At 38.9% G+C, this 17,732-nt stretch overlaps 2 protein-coding genes across 2 annotated transcripts in view; one reads left to right on the top strand and one right to left on the bottom strand.

The window, feature by feature from the left end:
* The window catches only part of LOC139939507 (homeobox protein Mohawk-like), a 236,856-nt gene that overhangs the window by 160,783 nt on the left and 58,341 nt on the right, over positions 1-17,732 (bottom strand). The window lies entirely within an intron of this gene.
* Positions 1-17,732, top strand: part of LOC139939701 (uncharacterized) — an 83,951-nt gene that overhangs the window by 40,537 nt on the left and 25,682 nt on the right. The window contains exons 18-20 of the mRNA XM_071935777.1: positions 565-712; positions 1,484-1,661; positions 15,862-15,950. Of these exons, the coding sequence (XP_071791878.1) occupies positions 565-712; positions 1,484-1,661; positions 15,862-15,950 (415 nt within the window). The remainder of the gene's footprint in view (positions 1-564; positions 713-1,483; positions 1,662-15,861; positions 15,951-17,732) is intronic.

The following is a 17,732-nucleotide window of genomic DNA, read 5'->3' as shown; positions in this document are numbered from 1 at the left end:
TCTTACACCAGTTTGCCTCTGCAAATGTAGTTGTATTCGAATCAGCGGCTACGGCTACAGCTGTTGCCAAGGATGTCCTATACTTCACTTTTGGTGACGTGGAAATCTAGCCGTGGCTGAAGCCACCAATTTAGACATGGACTTCTGTTTGTAAACTATTTAAGTTGCCCCTCTCTTGATGAGCTGCATAAACAGTGTCACTAACTTGCTTAACCCCATGGAGTATACATGGCTAGGGCTATTGCAATTTATTTTAAACCATGGCTTATTCTTTGGCTCTGGCATGTCTGGCTAAGGCTTCGGGTTAGGCTGCCTGTTTGAAGTTGCCTTTTGAAAGTGTACCTTCTAAAAACTGCTGACGGAGCTCAAGCTTGACTGGGTCTTTCTTGGTCTTAAAGGTCCTTTCTGCTCCGAGCCGACTGGGTTTTTCTACATGTAGGGCTTATAAAATTTTTTCTGCTCTGAGATGACTTGGTTTTCCTAAATATTACAAGTGCTTTCTACTCTGACCTGATGGGTGATCATTTTCCTGCAACCCTAATATCTCCTCCTCTCTACTCTTAGGATGAGGCTTTACGGCAGGCCATCGAAGCATCTTTAGAGGATGCTTTAGCTCAGGCTGAATCTACCACTGAGCAGCAAGAAACTCCGCTGTCATTCCTAGACCTACACCTTAAACCTCGCAGTAAGAGGCACCACTCCGGCAACAGAGGTATGCTGACGTTTTGTTCTTTATATCAAATCGTAAACCACAACTGAAACTGACTGTAATTTTGTGTATAGTTTGGGGTTCTCTAGTAGAACTGTAGGTCCCGTGTGTTGTTAGAACCTAGTGTACTTAACGAAAAGAGAAGGGGTTCGCCCCGGTGTTCCTGCTATGATTGGCATCATATTGTGCCACAGCACCTTGTTAACCATTACACGGTACTACGTAAAAGGAGTAGATCTCATAACTCAAAATAGAGCTCCACAAACCTTGCAGGAAAAAATGTATGTTAAAACGCCTTGAGCGTCACTGAGTGACGGATATGGGCACTATATAAGAAGCCACTTTTATTATTGTTATTATATTAGTATTATAGGCATTTGCCTGTGATCTCCTCAAATTGTACCATGCTTAAATCATTGCTACCGCTCCCACTTCTGTCTATCTTTTCAAGTTTAGGTTGAACAAAGAAAAATTGACTAGAGCGAGACTTCAACCAAGATTAACATGTTGGCACTCTACCAACTGAGCTATCCAGCCCTAATGTTGGCAGTATTCCTAGTGCCAGTCAGAAGCCATTCAACTTTGCCAACAACTTTGCCATTCTAGAGCAGAGCAGTCTTGCCACTAGACCTTTAAGATTGCCTGATAGCTACGGGCAGTTCGAATCCTATATTATATCAGCAGGTAGTGAGTCAATTCTTGTAGAACGAGAAACTTTGCTCGTTTCGATTAATCTCTTCTCATCACAATATCATAATACTTATGAATTTTCAGATCCAGGGAGCATGACGGAGGGACTTCTACGAGCTCTGGAGATGTCACAGCTTCTTCTAATGCAGCAGACGGAGCAGCTGCAACCTCATGACGCTAACACTAGCACGACAACAACCAGCAGCAGTACAAGCAACAGCAGCACGGCGTTGGCGTCTAGCAGCAGCGGATCATCTGCAGGGTGAGTTTTCAGTTCAGAAAAATAATCATATAATAATAATAACTGGATTTATATAGCGCCAAATTATTGTGACAACCAGCTACAGATTTGAGAACAGTTGAGTCTTAAGCTACATAATTGGTTCTCGGAATTCATCTCTTCAATAAGAACCTACCTTTCTGAAAGTTTGTATATACACAATTTCAGGCACGCAAGTGCTGGGCGCCGCGCGCCACTACTGCGGTGTACTTGATTTTGTGCACAAAGACACAAAATCGTTTCCCTTTTCACTTTGTATGGAAATTTAATGTCTTCCTCGACAATCTATGCCATTTCTCTGACATGGGGCATGATATGCAATTTACTACATTTTTTATAATTTTTGTACAACTAAGCACAGAGTAAAATACTGAAATTCTGACAAAATACTCCGCCGATGTAACGCATTTTAGCGACTGTTATGCATTTTTCGCGTCTTTTTCCCCTAATTCACCTTAGACAAGCACCGTTTTCAAGATGATTCGGTTTCTTTTTAGTTGCAAATATTTGTGGCCAGTGATCTGCATTAGTATATCATGATGTCCTGGCAAGGAAATTGTGATAGTCGTTGAGGAAAACATGTAATTTCCATAAAGGGTGAAAAGAAACATGTTTTCCTCATGTATCTGTGCACAAAACTAGGCACATGTTACACCTCAGCCTTGGCGCGCGGTGCTCAACACTTGCGCGCCCGGTGCGCATCGAATTGGTCTATACTCAGCGCCTTGAGTACCTTGTTTGGTAGATCCGTGCGCTACATAAGACTTTGATATTATTATAAGACCCTTTTTGAAGGACAGAGGAGTCTGATAGTTTCATAGGTGGAAGGCAGCAATAGAAAAATCTTTCTCACCAGGGCCCAATTTCATAGAGCTGCTAAGCACAAAAATTTGCTTAGCATGGATTTCTGCCTCGATAAAAACAGGATGACCAACCAAATTTCCACATGATTTTCAGGATTCAGCAAACATAAGCTGAATACCAGTAACAAGCAATATGCAACAAATGGAAATTTTGTTGGTAATCCTGTTTTTATCAAGGAAGAAATGTCATGCTAAGCAAATTTTTGTGCTTAGCAGCTCTATGAAAATGGGCCCTGATAGTTTGCAGTATAATGACCAGGGTTTGATGTAGATTTGGTTTGCGGCAAGACAATGTGTATATCTACTTGTTCTCGCCGTACATTCTACTATCGCAAAGTAAATGTTTTGTATTATCGTTTAGCCTTCCCGAAAGACTCTGCTTAGGTCAAAACATTAGGCCGTTAACTATTTATTTATTTTACTTTTAATGATCTCCCTTTGCCTTAAATTCAAAATGTTATGAAAATTTGTGAATTGGGTTAGGGAAGTGGTATCTTCCCTCTCCTTCCACCTCTAGGACCCTGGTTCAAATCACGTAGGGGGGCACCATGTGGATTGGGTTTTCAGTCCCTACCTGACTGCGTTGGTTTTTCCCTGGAATAATTCTCCAAAGTTTTCCTCCCACATCTAAAACTGAAACTTCCTTCTGTTTCTTCTCTCCATGGGGTTCTTTGACTTAACAACCAGAGTAAATGAAATGAAATCTAATTCAAAAAGCAATGTTTTGTTAGAATTATTTACACAGTCTGAAAAGTTTTTAGCTTATCTCTGCATATGGTGTTTGTTATTTCCTTCACATTCTTTTTGTCCCCATTTTCCTTTTTCTTTGGCCTTCAAATTTGAGGAATTAAGCCAAAGATTCTTGACTTAATCAAAACTGCTCTTCAATCTGATTGGTTTTTTTTCTGTCTGACTGATCAATCAAGATTTGTAATAAAAAAAAATAATTACATTTTTTCTCTCAAGAGTCTCTCCTGTCGTAAATCCTTTCAGAAATGTGTATTTAATGTTTTCTTTGCCTTTAATCCTCACTTCATGGTCACATTGGAAGTGGGGAGGGGATTTTACTGCGATGACTGATTGTGTTTTGTTGTCAAACAAAACCATTGTTGATTTTTAAATTGTATTATTGTTGCTGCCAGTGCTCTTTGTCGTTTTCTGTTATTTTTTTAGTCTTTTTTTCTTGGCTTCAAATTCTACCCCAATTGTACCCCAACATGGACAGCCAAATTGTATTAAACAAAAATGGTATTAAGAATACAAAATGCGCTTAAAATTACAGCAGATGTTAAAAGAAAAAGAAGCACAGTATTAAAACATGAAAGTACTTTTGCAAAAACAGGCACCAAATCGGACAAAACAGGCCTGGAATTTCATCCTTGAGAGGGCAAAACTAATTTCATTTTTGTAAAGGGCACTTTAAGGGGGCTCCAAGGCAAAGATAAGGGGCAAAAAGGTGGCCTCAGTGTAATTTCAGGCCTGGAAAGTGCACTTGGATGTTAAGGGTTGGGTTTAACAAAACCCAAAGGACATAGTTTACACCACACAAAACAGGATCTGCTGCACATAATTAAAGACACTGGACACGTTTGGTAATTGTCAAAGACCAGTCTTCTCACTTGGTGTATCTCAACATATGCATAAAAACAAACCTCTGAAAATTTGAGCTCAATTGGTCGTCGAAGTTGCGAGATAATAATGGAGGAAAAACACCCTTGTCACACGAAGTTGTGTGCTTTCAGATGCTTGATTTTGAGACCTCAAAATCTAATTCTGAGGTTGCAAAATAAAATTTGTGGAAAATAACTTCTTTCTCGAAAACTACGTTACTTCAGAGGGAGCCGTTTCTCACAATGTTGTATACTATCAACCTCTCCCCATTACTCGTTACCAAGTATTAAAGGTTTTATGCTAATAATTATTTTGAGTAATTACCAATAGTGTCCACTGCCTTTAATAAAACAAACCAAACCACAATAAAATAAAATAAAGCTTAAAACAATGACTGCTTTTCCATCACCAACAGTAAGGATTGCAATCTATTTGTTTTCTCTCCCATCATTAATACTAACAGGCAAAACAATTTATGACCAACATGAAAACACAAATCTTCAAGTCTATTTTTTGACCAACATGAAGGCCATTAGATCTTGCCATTTTGCACCATTATGCTTCCACTTTACGTTAAATTCATGTTAGGATTGCAACCTATTATGGTTTTCCATCATACCAACTAATGGTCGAAACCATTTTTTAACCAACATGAAACACTAATGTTCAAAACCTTTTTGTGACCAACATGAAACCACACAACACACTCACTTAAGTAAAGGGAGGGTCACATTGTTTTTTTTGTCAACGTAATACTGGTTTATAGGAAGTTTACTTCCTGAGCAAAAAAACAACATGGTATTTTCACAAATACCCATTCTTGGAGTACTTACCAACATATGACTCGATCTTTAAGATGTGGCACCATAAAAAAACTGTGTAGAAAACTACATACACCTACTGACAATTTCATCCAGTTCATTGATTGTTTTTTTTTAATCAGGCAACATTGAAATGAAAAATGAATAATGCCCCTGACAGTGAAAGTCAAAACAAAGAACAAAGTTTTTGTATTAATATTTTTAGTGGAAATTGCTCAACACAGGGCCAAAAGTCACTTTTAAAGGAAGTAAAATAATCAGGTATTATGGAGAGTGAAGAAATCTATTTTTTCCTGTGACTGTATGAGGGAAAGCAATTTTTATTGTATTTTATTTGTTTCAAGTTTGATATGAAAAAACTCCTTAACCACACATTTAGATTTTTACAGTCTATACATCATTGGAAAAGTAGGTTAACAACTTAACAAATGCTAAAAAGAGTGTGACCCCTTTTGACAATGACTTCTGGTTTAAACCAGAAGGTGAAATTTTAAAAGGAGGGAAGAAATCTATTCCTCACCATGAAGAACAATGTAGTAAACTTAAAGAGCGGGAAGGAATCTTTTCACATTTCAAGACCAGGACCTGAAACCACATTGTGCTGATCAGAAACACTAGAGTCCGGTATACTTGACCCCCTCGGCTATGATACACTGAGAATATCTTACTCTAAAGCCCCTTTCACATGAGGGCAATTTAGCGAGGGTCCTTTTTTTCTGTATTGTAGCATGGCCGTAAAAAAGTCAAACATTGCTACATTTTACAACCATGCTAAATTTAAGCAAGGGACCCCAGTTAAATTGCTGTCATGTGAATAGCACTGAACAGAGCTGCCAAATCTCCTTGATTCTGCATGAGTTCTTTAAAAATAAACCAATCTTACCATGTTCTGATGAACAAATTTTAAAATCTCCAAGATAATGGAAACCTTTTCTCTAGTGAATGTAATTCTAAATACCTCCCTGATTGCAAGATGCAAGTATAGGCAGCTATGGGATGCTCACGATTTTTGGTTACTTGAAGATGTTTGAAGTGGTCTTGAGCAGGATAAAGTAATTCAATGATGTACATGTTCTTAAGAACAAATATGAAATTCTCCTTGATTATGGAAACACTTCCCCATTATGTTGAATGTAATTCTTAGTATCTACGTGATTTTTGTACAAAATCTTCCTGATTGCAAGATGCAAGCTTTGGGATGCTGCCCTTTTGTAGTTACTTGAAGATGTTTAAAGTGGCCCTCAGCAGTTCATAGTAACTCCATGATGTACATGTTCTGATGAACAAATATGAAATTCTCCTTGATTATGGAAACACTTCCCCTATTATGTTGAATGTAATTCTTAGTATCTACGTAGTTCTTGTGGAAAATCTCCCTGTCTGCGTGACGCAAATGTTGGCAACTCTGCTGTACTGGCCTTCAGTATAGATACAGTGATGTATCTATTTGAGAAAATTTGGTTAATCTCAATTGCCAGAGACACAGAAACAAAAATAGTAATTTCCCCTTCTGCCCCCTACCCCTTTAAGTATCAATAAAGGTGTTTGGCTCTCCAACTTCAGATTGCAATGGGCAGGGCTTGTAATTAACACTGGACAACATGCCAGTGGTAAGGTTGGCGATATCACGATATTATTGAATATCGCGATATTAATTTGGAAACGATTTCGATATCGGATGGATTTGGTTTTAATCGAAATTCGCACCATCGATTAAATATCGCGATGTATTTGCTAGCTGAGACATCTTGCACCCCATAGGTTTGGAGTAAAACCAGAAGAATAGTTCATTAGAACACCTCTCTTATGCTATGACTGTCTCCTCTACAACTTTCACTTGGAGTTTGAAGACTGATGATGTCAAATTTCATTAATCACGATTATATCGAATATCGCGATATATTTTAGGCGATATATCTTGAATAAAATAAATCGATATCGCCCAAGCATAGCCGGTGGACATGAACTTTTAGTATGGGCCAGTAAAATCACGACTGACTAAGCCCAGTGGTCTTGGGTTTTCCTATTGAATATTAACAGGCTACCTCATTGTGTTTTGTGACGAAATGTTGATGAAAATGTCTGATGAATATCTTTCAATTCTTTTCAGTATACAAGTAATACACAGATTATCTCTTCCTAGTCTTGTCAAATAAACTCTGGTCCAGTAAAAATGTTGAGTTACAAACGATGACCGCTTCATGTATTTGTAGGTCAGGTATAACAATTGTATGTATTATAATGAGATATGTAGAAATATAACCAAGTTATCAACAGGAACTGTGGCTAGTCGAAACATAATTTGACATGGAAGATTTAAGGTTGCATCTTAATTTTGTGGGGCATTTTTACACATTCGCCATAGTATCAGAGCAATAAAAGGAATGCCGACCTACAGACCCTATTTCAAAATGGCATGTTACTCTCTTGTTCTTTGTTGGCCTTATTTAAAGGGTCGGCCTTATTTAAAGGGTCTTGGTACCTTTTGTGGATAAAGCTTTTGGCTATGACACAAACCTCTACTCACTGTGGATGAAGATGTTTTTAATACAATTTACCCTTGGAAATTTAAGCCTCATAAGACGTCAAGTTGTTGAGAAAAAAAAAGGTGAAAATCTCAGAGCAATGCTTCAGAGTGTCGTGTAACATGTTGTACATGCTAAAATAATTATTAACTATAACTATAACTAACTATTTTTGGTTTGAAGATAATGGTGCTAGAAATCTTCCCTTAAAATATTACTTGCTGAGGTGCTATAGTTTCTGAGAATTGAGTAAAACAATTTCACAAACATTATTTAAGCATTTTTCAACGGATTAACACGACTCTCCTTAAAAAAAAAAATTGCTCTATGATTTTCACTTATTTTCTCAAAAACGTAACGAAAAATGAATCTGAAACTTTTCCTACAGGAAAATTTTAATAGACACATCTTCACTGAAACTTCTACAGGAAAATTATATGACATTCATCTCTATTCACAGTGAGTAGAGATTCATGCTTTGGCCCGGAAACTTGATCAACAAAAGGTACATGTACCCAATCCCTTTAATGGGTTTTTCATGATCTTTTCATGGAGAAACATCTCACAATGAGAAATGTCAAGTAGAAAAGATATAACAACAGACGTGGAAATGAAGCATCCTTGCGGCTTGAAATGGTCACGGATACACGTATAAAGAAAACAAATGCATATGATCCTTGGTCCAACCTTCTCACCTATTGTTCCAGTTTCATCCGAGACGACAAGAAAGAATCAAGGAGATCAATTAGCCTTGTTTCATGTTTTGAAAATGAGAATCAGATCTTTTATGTCATTGTCTCGACCTCGCAAAGAAGGCAGGGGTTGAAATTACGTGTATTTTCATGGTAGACAGCAGAGCTAGATTTTTTTAGTAACCCTTATCAGATTTTGGTAGCCAGAAAAACACACTCTACTCACGGCACAAATTAGTCACAGAGAGATTTCATTTTACAATAACATCAGCACAGTTTATTTTTGTGGATGTTGATTTATTTTCCCTCTAGCCCGCCAGGCTATCAAACTGGAAAAATGAGTAGCCCGGCTGTCTGCTGGGCTAGCCGGCTGTAAGTCTGCCGGGCTAGCAGACCATGCCATGGTCAAGCTTTATTGATGCTTGTTCAGTTAACCCCATCCCGTTATCTGACCATTCAATACCAACCTCTGTGATTTCGAATGAGGGAATCAAACCCCTGTGAAGAGGTTTTCAACTAGGCCTTAAAGGGTCTATGCACTTTTTGTAGGACAAAAAAACACAATGTACACAGATTTACACTAAACTTACACAGTTTGAAGATAATGACAGTAGAAAGCTTCCCTGAAAATATTACGTGCTGAGGTGCTGTAGTTTTTGGGAAATGAGTAAAACAATGTCATGAAAACTATTTTAATCATTTACAAACTTATTTTCATGACATTGTTTTACTCATTTCTCAAAAACTACAGCACCTCGGTAAGTAATATTTGAAGGGAAGCTTTCCACTATCATTATCTTCAAACCCTGTAAGTTTAATGTAAATCTATGGACATTTTGGAAAGGTACCCAAATCCTTTAAGCCCGGTTCGTACTTCCTGCGAATGTGGTAGGAATTTCGATGTCACTAATTCGCAACGAATAACAGTTGAATAACGCTCAACTCTTGCGAAACATTTGCAGCGCAAACAGGGTTGTGACGTCAAAATTTGTATCGCATTCGCATTGGCAGGAAGTATGAATCGAGCTTTAGTTTAACCCATCCTGCTACCTGACCATCCTGTGTGCTTTTGAATGAGGGAATCGAAGTGTGGTGGTGAGGTTTTCAACTACATGTAGGCCTATAAGTGATCCATTGAGTTTATTATGCATTGGTTTGTAATTTGTACAAAACTTTTTTTTCCCCCATTTTTACAAAGTGACATATGTGTTTAGGAATTATTAATTACTAATCAAATTAGTTGCAAAAATGAAAACACATTGACAGTTCTGCATGAATAAAGTAGTCAGCTTTCTTTTTGTCTTTAAAAGGAAAACAAAATATAGTAAGCAGACCCCGCAACAGCAGTTTGAAAAATTGTACTCTGAGCACTTTTTTTTCTTTTTTCGAGCGACAATATCTCAACCATTCTTCTTGTACTTCCAATTTGCTAAATTGGGAAGAAACCTTTCAATAGAATTCTCACTAGAAGAGTTCAGGATGCGTCTGGCAGTGTAATCTACTTTCAGATATTGTCTATAGGAAGAAAAATCAATGCTCCTGTTTAATAAGTTCAACCAGTTGTTGTGTTTGCAGGAAAACCTGCGCGGGGGTTTGAGCCTGGTGTTTTTGTTTGAGTTGTCTGTTGTTCCAAGTCTGCTGTTTAATCTCTCTTCTTCTTGTACTTCCAATTTTCTAAATTGGAAAGAAATCTTCAATAGAATTCCCAAGTGTCATAGCAGAGTTCACGACGACAAAAAACTCCAATGTATGTTGCAAACAGTAATCATCTTTGTGTTTTTTATCAAAATTTACTTGAGATTGAGCACAATGCTTTTGTTGGAGATGTCTGTTGTTCGAACTCTACTAAATCTATTGAGGTCAAATCAATTGCTGGAGACACTGTCAGAAGGTTGCCTCCAAAAGGATCCATCCCGATGGTTTGATCAATTCACAAAATGTAATTTTGTAAAGTGCCTTTTTATTGGGCTTTTCTGATGGGAAACCTGACCTTTGTTTTGTTGCACCGCCCAGGGGACTCTTTTGGGATGTCATGTTGCCAAATGGTAATGTAATTGAGAACTGATTGTATCAAGAGGGATGGCTTGAATGTTCCGGCAACTTTCACGGCGGCATATGTAAATAAGTAGAAGACAAATTCAAAACAAAGTGGGTATTTAAGAATCAAATTTGGTTTGCAAAGAAGGTCTTATCTGTTTTGGGGTAGGGCAATGACCCCAGAAGATTTGTGTATTTTTTATCTGAAACCTACGTTCTTATAAAGATGTTAATAATAATAATAATAATAATAATAATAATAATAATAATAATAATAATAATAATAATAATAATAATAATAATAATAATAATAATAATAATAATAATAATAATAATAATAATAACAACGACAACGACAACGACAACGACAGCGACAGCGACAGCGACAGCGGCAGCGGCAGCGGCAGCGGCAGCGGCAGCGGCAGCGGCAGCGGCAGCGGCAGCGGCAGCGGCAGCGGCAGCGGCAGCGGCAGCGGCAGCGGCAGCGGCAGCGGCAGCGGCAGCGGCAGCGGCAGCGGCAGCGGCAGCGGCAGCGGCAGCGGCAGCGGCAGCGGCAGCGGCAGCGGCAGCGGCAGCGGCAGCGGCAGCGGCAGCGGCAGCGGCAGCGGCAGCGGCAGCGGCAGCGGCAGCGGCAGCGGCAGCGGCAGCGGCAGCGGCAGCGGCAGCGGCAGCGGCAGCGGCAGCGGCAGCGGCAGCGGCAGCGGCAGCGGCAGCGGCAGCGGCAGCGGCAGCGGCAGCGGCAGCGGCAATAGTAATAGTAGTAATAGTAGTAATAGTAGTAATAGTAGTAATAGTAGTAATAGTAGTAATAGTAGTAATAGTAGTAATAGTAGTAATAGTAGTAATAGTAGTAATAGTAGTAATAGTAGTAATAGTAGTAATAGTAGTAATAGTAATAGCAATAGCAATAGAGATTGACATGTTTGAGCCTTCAAAGTTAACAGACACAGAAACAGATAATGATAGTAAGCATCCTGAAATCCATTTTTCTGAAGAGCACCAGTTGATTAGAAATCAACAAAGGTCCAGAGACAAGTTTGATTATCCAAAGATCGCTTCAAGGTGACTCTTTTTAGATTACAAATTTTGTGGTGTCCGTTTGTGATGATGTGGTTGTTACCATCTATCACCTTACTTGAAGGGAAGGTACACGTTTGGTAATTACTCAAAACAAATATTAACTTAAAAACTGACTTGGTAACGAGCATTGGAGAGCTGTTGATAATATAAAACATTGTGAGTAAAGACTCCCTCTGAAGTAGCATAGATTTTGAGAAAGGGGTAATTTCTCACTAAAATAATAAAAGACTTCTAGCCAGAAGTCTTATTCCTGAATCCTAGCTGAAACCACACAACATCGTCAACAAGGGTGTTTTTTTTTTCTCATTTTCTCGCAACTTCGATGACCAACTGAGCTCAAATTTTCACAGGTTTGTTATTTTATGCATGTTGAGATACACCAAGTGAGAAGACTGGTCTTTGACAATTACCAAACGAGTACCTTCCCTTTAACAGAGATGGTTACAATCCCTGCGAGCAGTGTCGCTAATCTGTATAAAAATCATTACAACAATTTTTCATCAACTGCAGCAGTGGTTGGGGAGGGGTATTTTATATCACCGAAAAAGCATCATGTTCTGGCGATCTGTGTACGCCTACCTGTAGCATAAGAATTCCACTTTTGTGTGTATTCATGTCCAACATGAAGAAAACATAATATCAAATTTTGGTGTAAGAAACCAAAATCATATTCTGTATCCCTGTGGAATGAAAATCTGTCAGAATCTAAAGCAGCTGCAGCTGCAGTCGTAGCTTGATTGTCACGTGTTGAAGCATTATGAAGCCCTTAGCAACACCGTTAGCAATAGCAGTTGCCGTGAGATCTTAGTCTGGATCAAGTTTTTTCAAAATGCCATGATCGATGAATCTTTGAAGATGTTTTGGCACCGTAATCTTTCACACAAGTGTAGGTTTTTCCCAAGGGTTTCTCGTTTTATATGTTTCTCGCGTATGTTTCATGGATCATTACATTTTAGTGATGGGTCTGACTGAGCCGAATCGGTTTGTTGTTCCTGACAACATGATTGATTGTTTGCTTACTTATCAAAAGATTCCAGTACCCATCGCCGAAGGCAAACATGCATTTATTTTCGTATCCAGTTCTAACGAGTGGCGTCCAGGGATAATTGGCTGTTTTTGAGCAAAGTCAAATCCTTGCCGCTAATCAGAATTTCATTTCCGTTTTGTTCGCCAAAAAAAAAAAAGAAAAAAAAAAAAAAGACTAGACAATCTATTGGCCAGCTGTGTATGGTAGCATTCGCTGAACTGTACTAAAAATAGAGTAAATTGAAACTGCCAATTCCAGTCTTCGGTGAAGGTTTCAAAGAATGATTTGCCTTGGACCTGAGAGAACTTTGTTGCTAGATTTGAAGACTCAATTCAATTCAATTCGACTTGAGTTTGTATCCATACTTTGCAAAAAGAACAGGTAATTCTAAAGATGGTTTATTGAACAAAGAGGTATAAAGAATTGCTCGAAAAATCATTTCTGGATTTGAGGAAAATTACTTCTTTCTGGAAAACTACGTTATTACATGTACAGAGGGAGCCGTTTCTCACAATGTTTTATACCATCAACCCATTACTCGAGGCACTAGGAAACCGCAGATAAGATTCTTCATCTGAGTAGGGAGAAACTGTGGAGAAGGCGTCTCCAGACCATTCAACCCCATGGTCCCAACATCTAAGAAGGAAATGACTAATTAGGGCTGTATACTTCGTTTTTGAAAGGGCAAGGGCACCAAGGCATTTTATCCTTGGTAAAGGGCAACCTATGAGAAAATTGTTAATTTCTACTGGGTTTTTCAAGGACACCTAGGAAAAATGACCAGGGGCATGGAGGCAATCGCCTTCGTTGCCTCCGTGAAGTATCAGGCCTGACTAATTTTGTCTTTGCCTTCTCCTTTTTACCACAGATATCCCCCTTTAGTCTGCCCGTTCACTAACTAATTACTTTTCTCTCTCACTTCCCATGATTGATTTTATCTTTTGTGTTCCTTACCTCCTGCTGTCAAACAATCAATTCATTTCGACACCTGGCTTGTTTGATTTGGGGTTTATTGCTCCGTTGAATCAGCATTCAACAGTCACTAGGAGTAATTCAGTTTCACCAATTGAGCATTCACTGGTCAAATAAGATCTTTCAATTTCACTAGGCCGGTAAGACTCATTCAACTACGTAAAAGCCAGCAGCAAGAGCTGGTCAACCATTCAATTGCATCAAGTATAAATAACTAGTATATATTCAACTTAAAAATGGTCAAAGTGTAGTCTTGAATGCCTATAATTAAAAATAGAATGACTGAAACGAAACTGAATGAGGAAAAAAACCCATGTGTGCGCGAAATCAAAATTAAATCCCTCAGTTTTAGTGGATTGGGGGGTGGGGGGGGGGGGGTGGGATGGGGGAACGCCTGAATTTGAATGCGCATTAATGAAAGGGAATGAATTTGCGGAAATAGGCTGTGAAGTTCTGGAATAATAGTAACAAAATTTTATGAAAGCACACAATTCCACCAATAACCGCTAAACTCACAGGTACCCATTTAATACTGGGTGATGAGATGCAATTGGGTGTCTTGCTGAAGGACCCAGGGGTAATGACCGGGATTCAAACCCACAATCCGGTGACTTAGGTACCAGAACTTGAACACTGCACACTTAAATGTAGAGTGTCATGGCCGAGTGGTTAAGAGCATCGAATTCAAGTTCTGGTGCGTTTTCACCGGAGTGTGGGTTCGAATCCCGGTCGTGACACTTGTGTCCTTGAGCAAGATACTTTACTATAATTGCTTCTCTTCACCCAGGGGAATAAATGGGTACCTGCGAGGGTAGAGGTTGATATTGTGAATGAAAAAGCCTTTGGAGCGATATAAACTGTTGCCCAGGTTGTATACTCCCAAGGGAGCTGAGAAACATTAAAAAGGGATGTTATTGGCCCTATGACCAGGGCACTAATGTAAAGCGCTTAGAGAATTAAGTGTTAGTTATTAGGCGCTATATAAATCGAAAGTTATTAAGTTAAGTTATTATTATTAATCAAGTATTAAATAGGTAGTCCTATCAGTTATTGGAAATATTTGCTTTTCCAACATTTATTTGCTTTAATTTGAGATTGATTAAAGAAAAGTTTATTAGAGCGGGATTTGAACCAATAACCTCCAGAAACGTGCTGCGCTCTAAGTTGTTCAACGTAAAAACATTTAAATTTTACCCAGTCAGGTTCCCTTGTGGTTTATTACTTGAGATGTATTTGCCTTGGCAATGAGGAGGAGACCAGTCACAGCATCATTGTATTTTTAGCTGGTACCCTCACTACGCTGTCCCTACTACTAGAGTCAGTGAAATATAATAATAAATATGGCTCCTGGTGTTTTTAATTGCGCCAACTTTAAACTTCTCAAGGTTTGTGTTTATTGCAGTTTGCAGATACACTGGAGCGTGTTTTGAATGTCGAACACAATTACTAGTACAAATGAAACACACAGATTGTTTATAATTGTCTCAAGTTGACTCCAGACTCATTACTTCGGTCCTTCTTTGTCCCGAAGCTGACGTCTTCTGACAAAGAAATGAAAAGAAATCACTGTTAATTACGAGCTCGAACCATCTGGCCCTTGGGCAGAATGCTTCGTGATTTTATTCAGTGTGATTGATTATTTGACGTGTCAGTTTAGATTAAAGAGCCTTTCATCATGCTATTAAACGCTACTAATGAGAAATGTCTGACAGACTGGAGGAAGTCATGTATGGACATGTCCGAAATTGGCAGCTTGCTTCTATTGGCTGCTAACTGCTAAGCAGCTATAGGTAGTTAGCTTATAAGTAGCTATAACTAGCCCCCATAGTAATCATAAAAATAATAATAGTAATAATACTAATATAGACTATTTGTAATGCAAACAAGTTTATGTTTAATTTGTTAATTCAATTTTGTGTGTGTTTATGTATGGTTTGGAAATTTTTATGAAGTATGGAAATAAATGTGAGAAGAGGGGGAAAGAGTAATTAATTAGTGAATGAGGTAGGCTAAAAAGGAGGATATCTGTGGGGACAAGGAGAAGGCAAACACAAAAGTTTAATAGTCAGTTCCTTCTTGGATGTTCAGACCATGGAGTTTAATGGTCTAAAGGCGCTTTATCCATAGTTTCTCCCAACTCAGACGAACAGTCTCTCTGTGGTTACCTTGTGTCTCAATGCCCTGTAAATTCATGTCAGAAATGGAGTAATTAAGAGGATAAAAATGTACAGTATATTTGGTTTCAGTAACACCTTGTGTGTATCTACTTGCCAGGTAGATTATGTTCTTTTGAGAACTTGTCCTGCTTTGTATTCTACTACCGCGGAGTAGATTTTAGGAATTCGGGAGACTTCTCAGTTCTGAAAAGAACTGCCCTGCTTATTAACCACTACTTGGGTGGATGGTAGAAAAATCGGCCGGGACTACTACTTTAGCTTTAGTGGATCAAGGGATCAAGGGGACTTCTCGTAATAAACTTCACTACTGCAGCGTAGCTTGCTTTAGTCATCACCAGGATAACAATCGTAATAATATTTTTAAAATTTTGTTACAGGCCAAGTGGTGGCTCTTCTACCCAGGTGACTAGCAGTAAGAAGCTTCATGTTGGAGAGCAAAGTAAACGAGGCCATTCAACTCAATCTGGTGAGTTTAGTCTCGTAAAACAGACGCCGTCTTCTGTGGTATCACATGCTTGCAGAGCCTGGACTTCTTGCAGGCACAAATTGTACACAGCTCAATGGAAGGGAAAAATAAACTCGTTCGTATGGAGACAATTGTGGGCTGAACGAAGAAAAATTGACTAGAGGGACTTTGTGGCGTGTCGTGGCCTAGCGGTTAAGAGCACCGGATTCAAGCTCTGATGTTTGATCAGCAGAGTGTGAGTTCGAATCCCGGTCGTGACACTTGCTACATAAAGTTGGGGAGGTAGTGCTTTCTACCGGCAGGGCATTCTGATTGATGATACCCAAGCCTTCATCCGTATGGACTGTAAAGGGGATAACCCTGTTTCAGTCCTTGGAAGAACGGCCCCTGGAAGAACAAAAAATGTAGCCCTACACCTTGAAGTGGCCTTCAGGCCTTGTGTGTCTGGCGAAATGCATAAAAAAAATGAATTTTTTTGATTAACTCATTACCATATTGCCCGCGAAAGACGAGACCCCATTGGTCAGTGGGGGAAGTCATGTTTACATCACACCACCACCACGGACGCTCAGCGAGCATGGAAGGGTCCAAAGGTCAAGATAAGGGAAGTGCGTGATTGGACGTCAAAATGAATAATTAATTTGCTTCACATTCTATGTTGTCTTATATAGGTCTATCGAAAGATATACATACTTATGAGCTGCATACAAGCATATCCGAGACCCCCCCCCCCCATTTTTTTCCAATATTGGAATTTTTTTTTATGAAACACATTAAACCCGGATGTTACAGACCCAACAAGGCTGTCGAGTATGGATGACTTGGTGGTACGAGTGCGGATGACTTGTGCACAGTAGTCGTACGGTGTGCGTTGAGCGATGTTACAGTGTATACGGTTGGGTCGTGCGGTGTGAATACACACAGTAAGCACAGTGTATACGGGCGGGTTTACAGCAGCGTTTTTTTTTCGGAGTGAATAATGCGACTGCCTTGAGCAAGGCTAGTTTCCCTTATGGTTTATTACTTGATATTTAAAATGGAGATTACAGCATATCTTAAAAGCAGTGGACTCTATTGGTAATTGTCAAAGACTAGCCTTCACAGTTGGTGTATCTCAACATATGCATAAAATAACAAACCTGTGAAAATTTTAGCTCAATCGGTCATCGAACTTGCGAGATAATAATAAAAGAAAAAACACCCTTGTCACACGAAGTTGTGTGCGTTTAGATGGTTGATTTCGACCTCAAGTTCTAAATCTGAGGTCTCGAAATCATATTCGTGGAAAATTACTTCTTTCTCGAAAACTATGGCACTTCAGACGGAGCCGTTTCTCACAATGTTTTATACCATCAACCTCTCCCCATTACTCATCACCAAGAAAGGTTTTATGCTAATAATTATTTTGAGTAATTACCAATAGTGTCCACTGCCTTTAATGATCAACTTTTGATGCAAGTGAATGAAAGGGAAACGTATCAAAATGAAACAGTTCTTGTGATTTTATGTTATGATGGTAATACAAAATGTGAAATTTCTCAAATTCTCTTTGTGATCTGCGCAGTTTCTTGCTTGCCTGGACAAACCATGGAATGCACTAGGTCACGATTTAGTAAACAAGACGAAAATGACTAAGCATTATTAATCCACTAGAGCTTAACCAAGCATAAAATACTTCTCTTTAATGTTGGTTCTAGACTTTACTCAGTCCCATGTGTACAATTACCGTTTCTTGGTATTCTATTTTTGTCATAATCCTGCTTTGTTTATGCTCTGTGTGCT

This window comes from Asterias amurensis, chromosome 7, assembly GCF_032118995.1.
Source record: "Asterias amurensis chromosome 7, ASM3211899v1".
Classification (NCBI taxonomy): Eukaryota; Metazoa; Echinodermata; class Asteroidea; order Forcipulatida; family Asteriidae; genus Asterias; species Asterias amurensis.
This window is presented reverse-complemented; position numbering and strand designations above follow the sequence as displayed.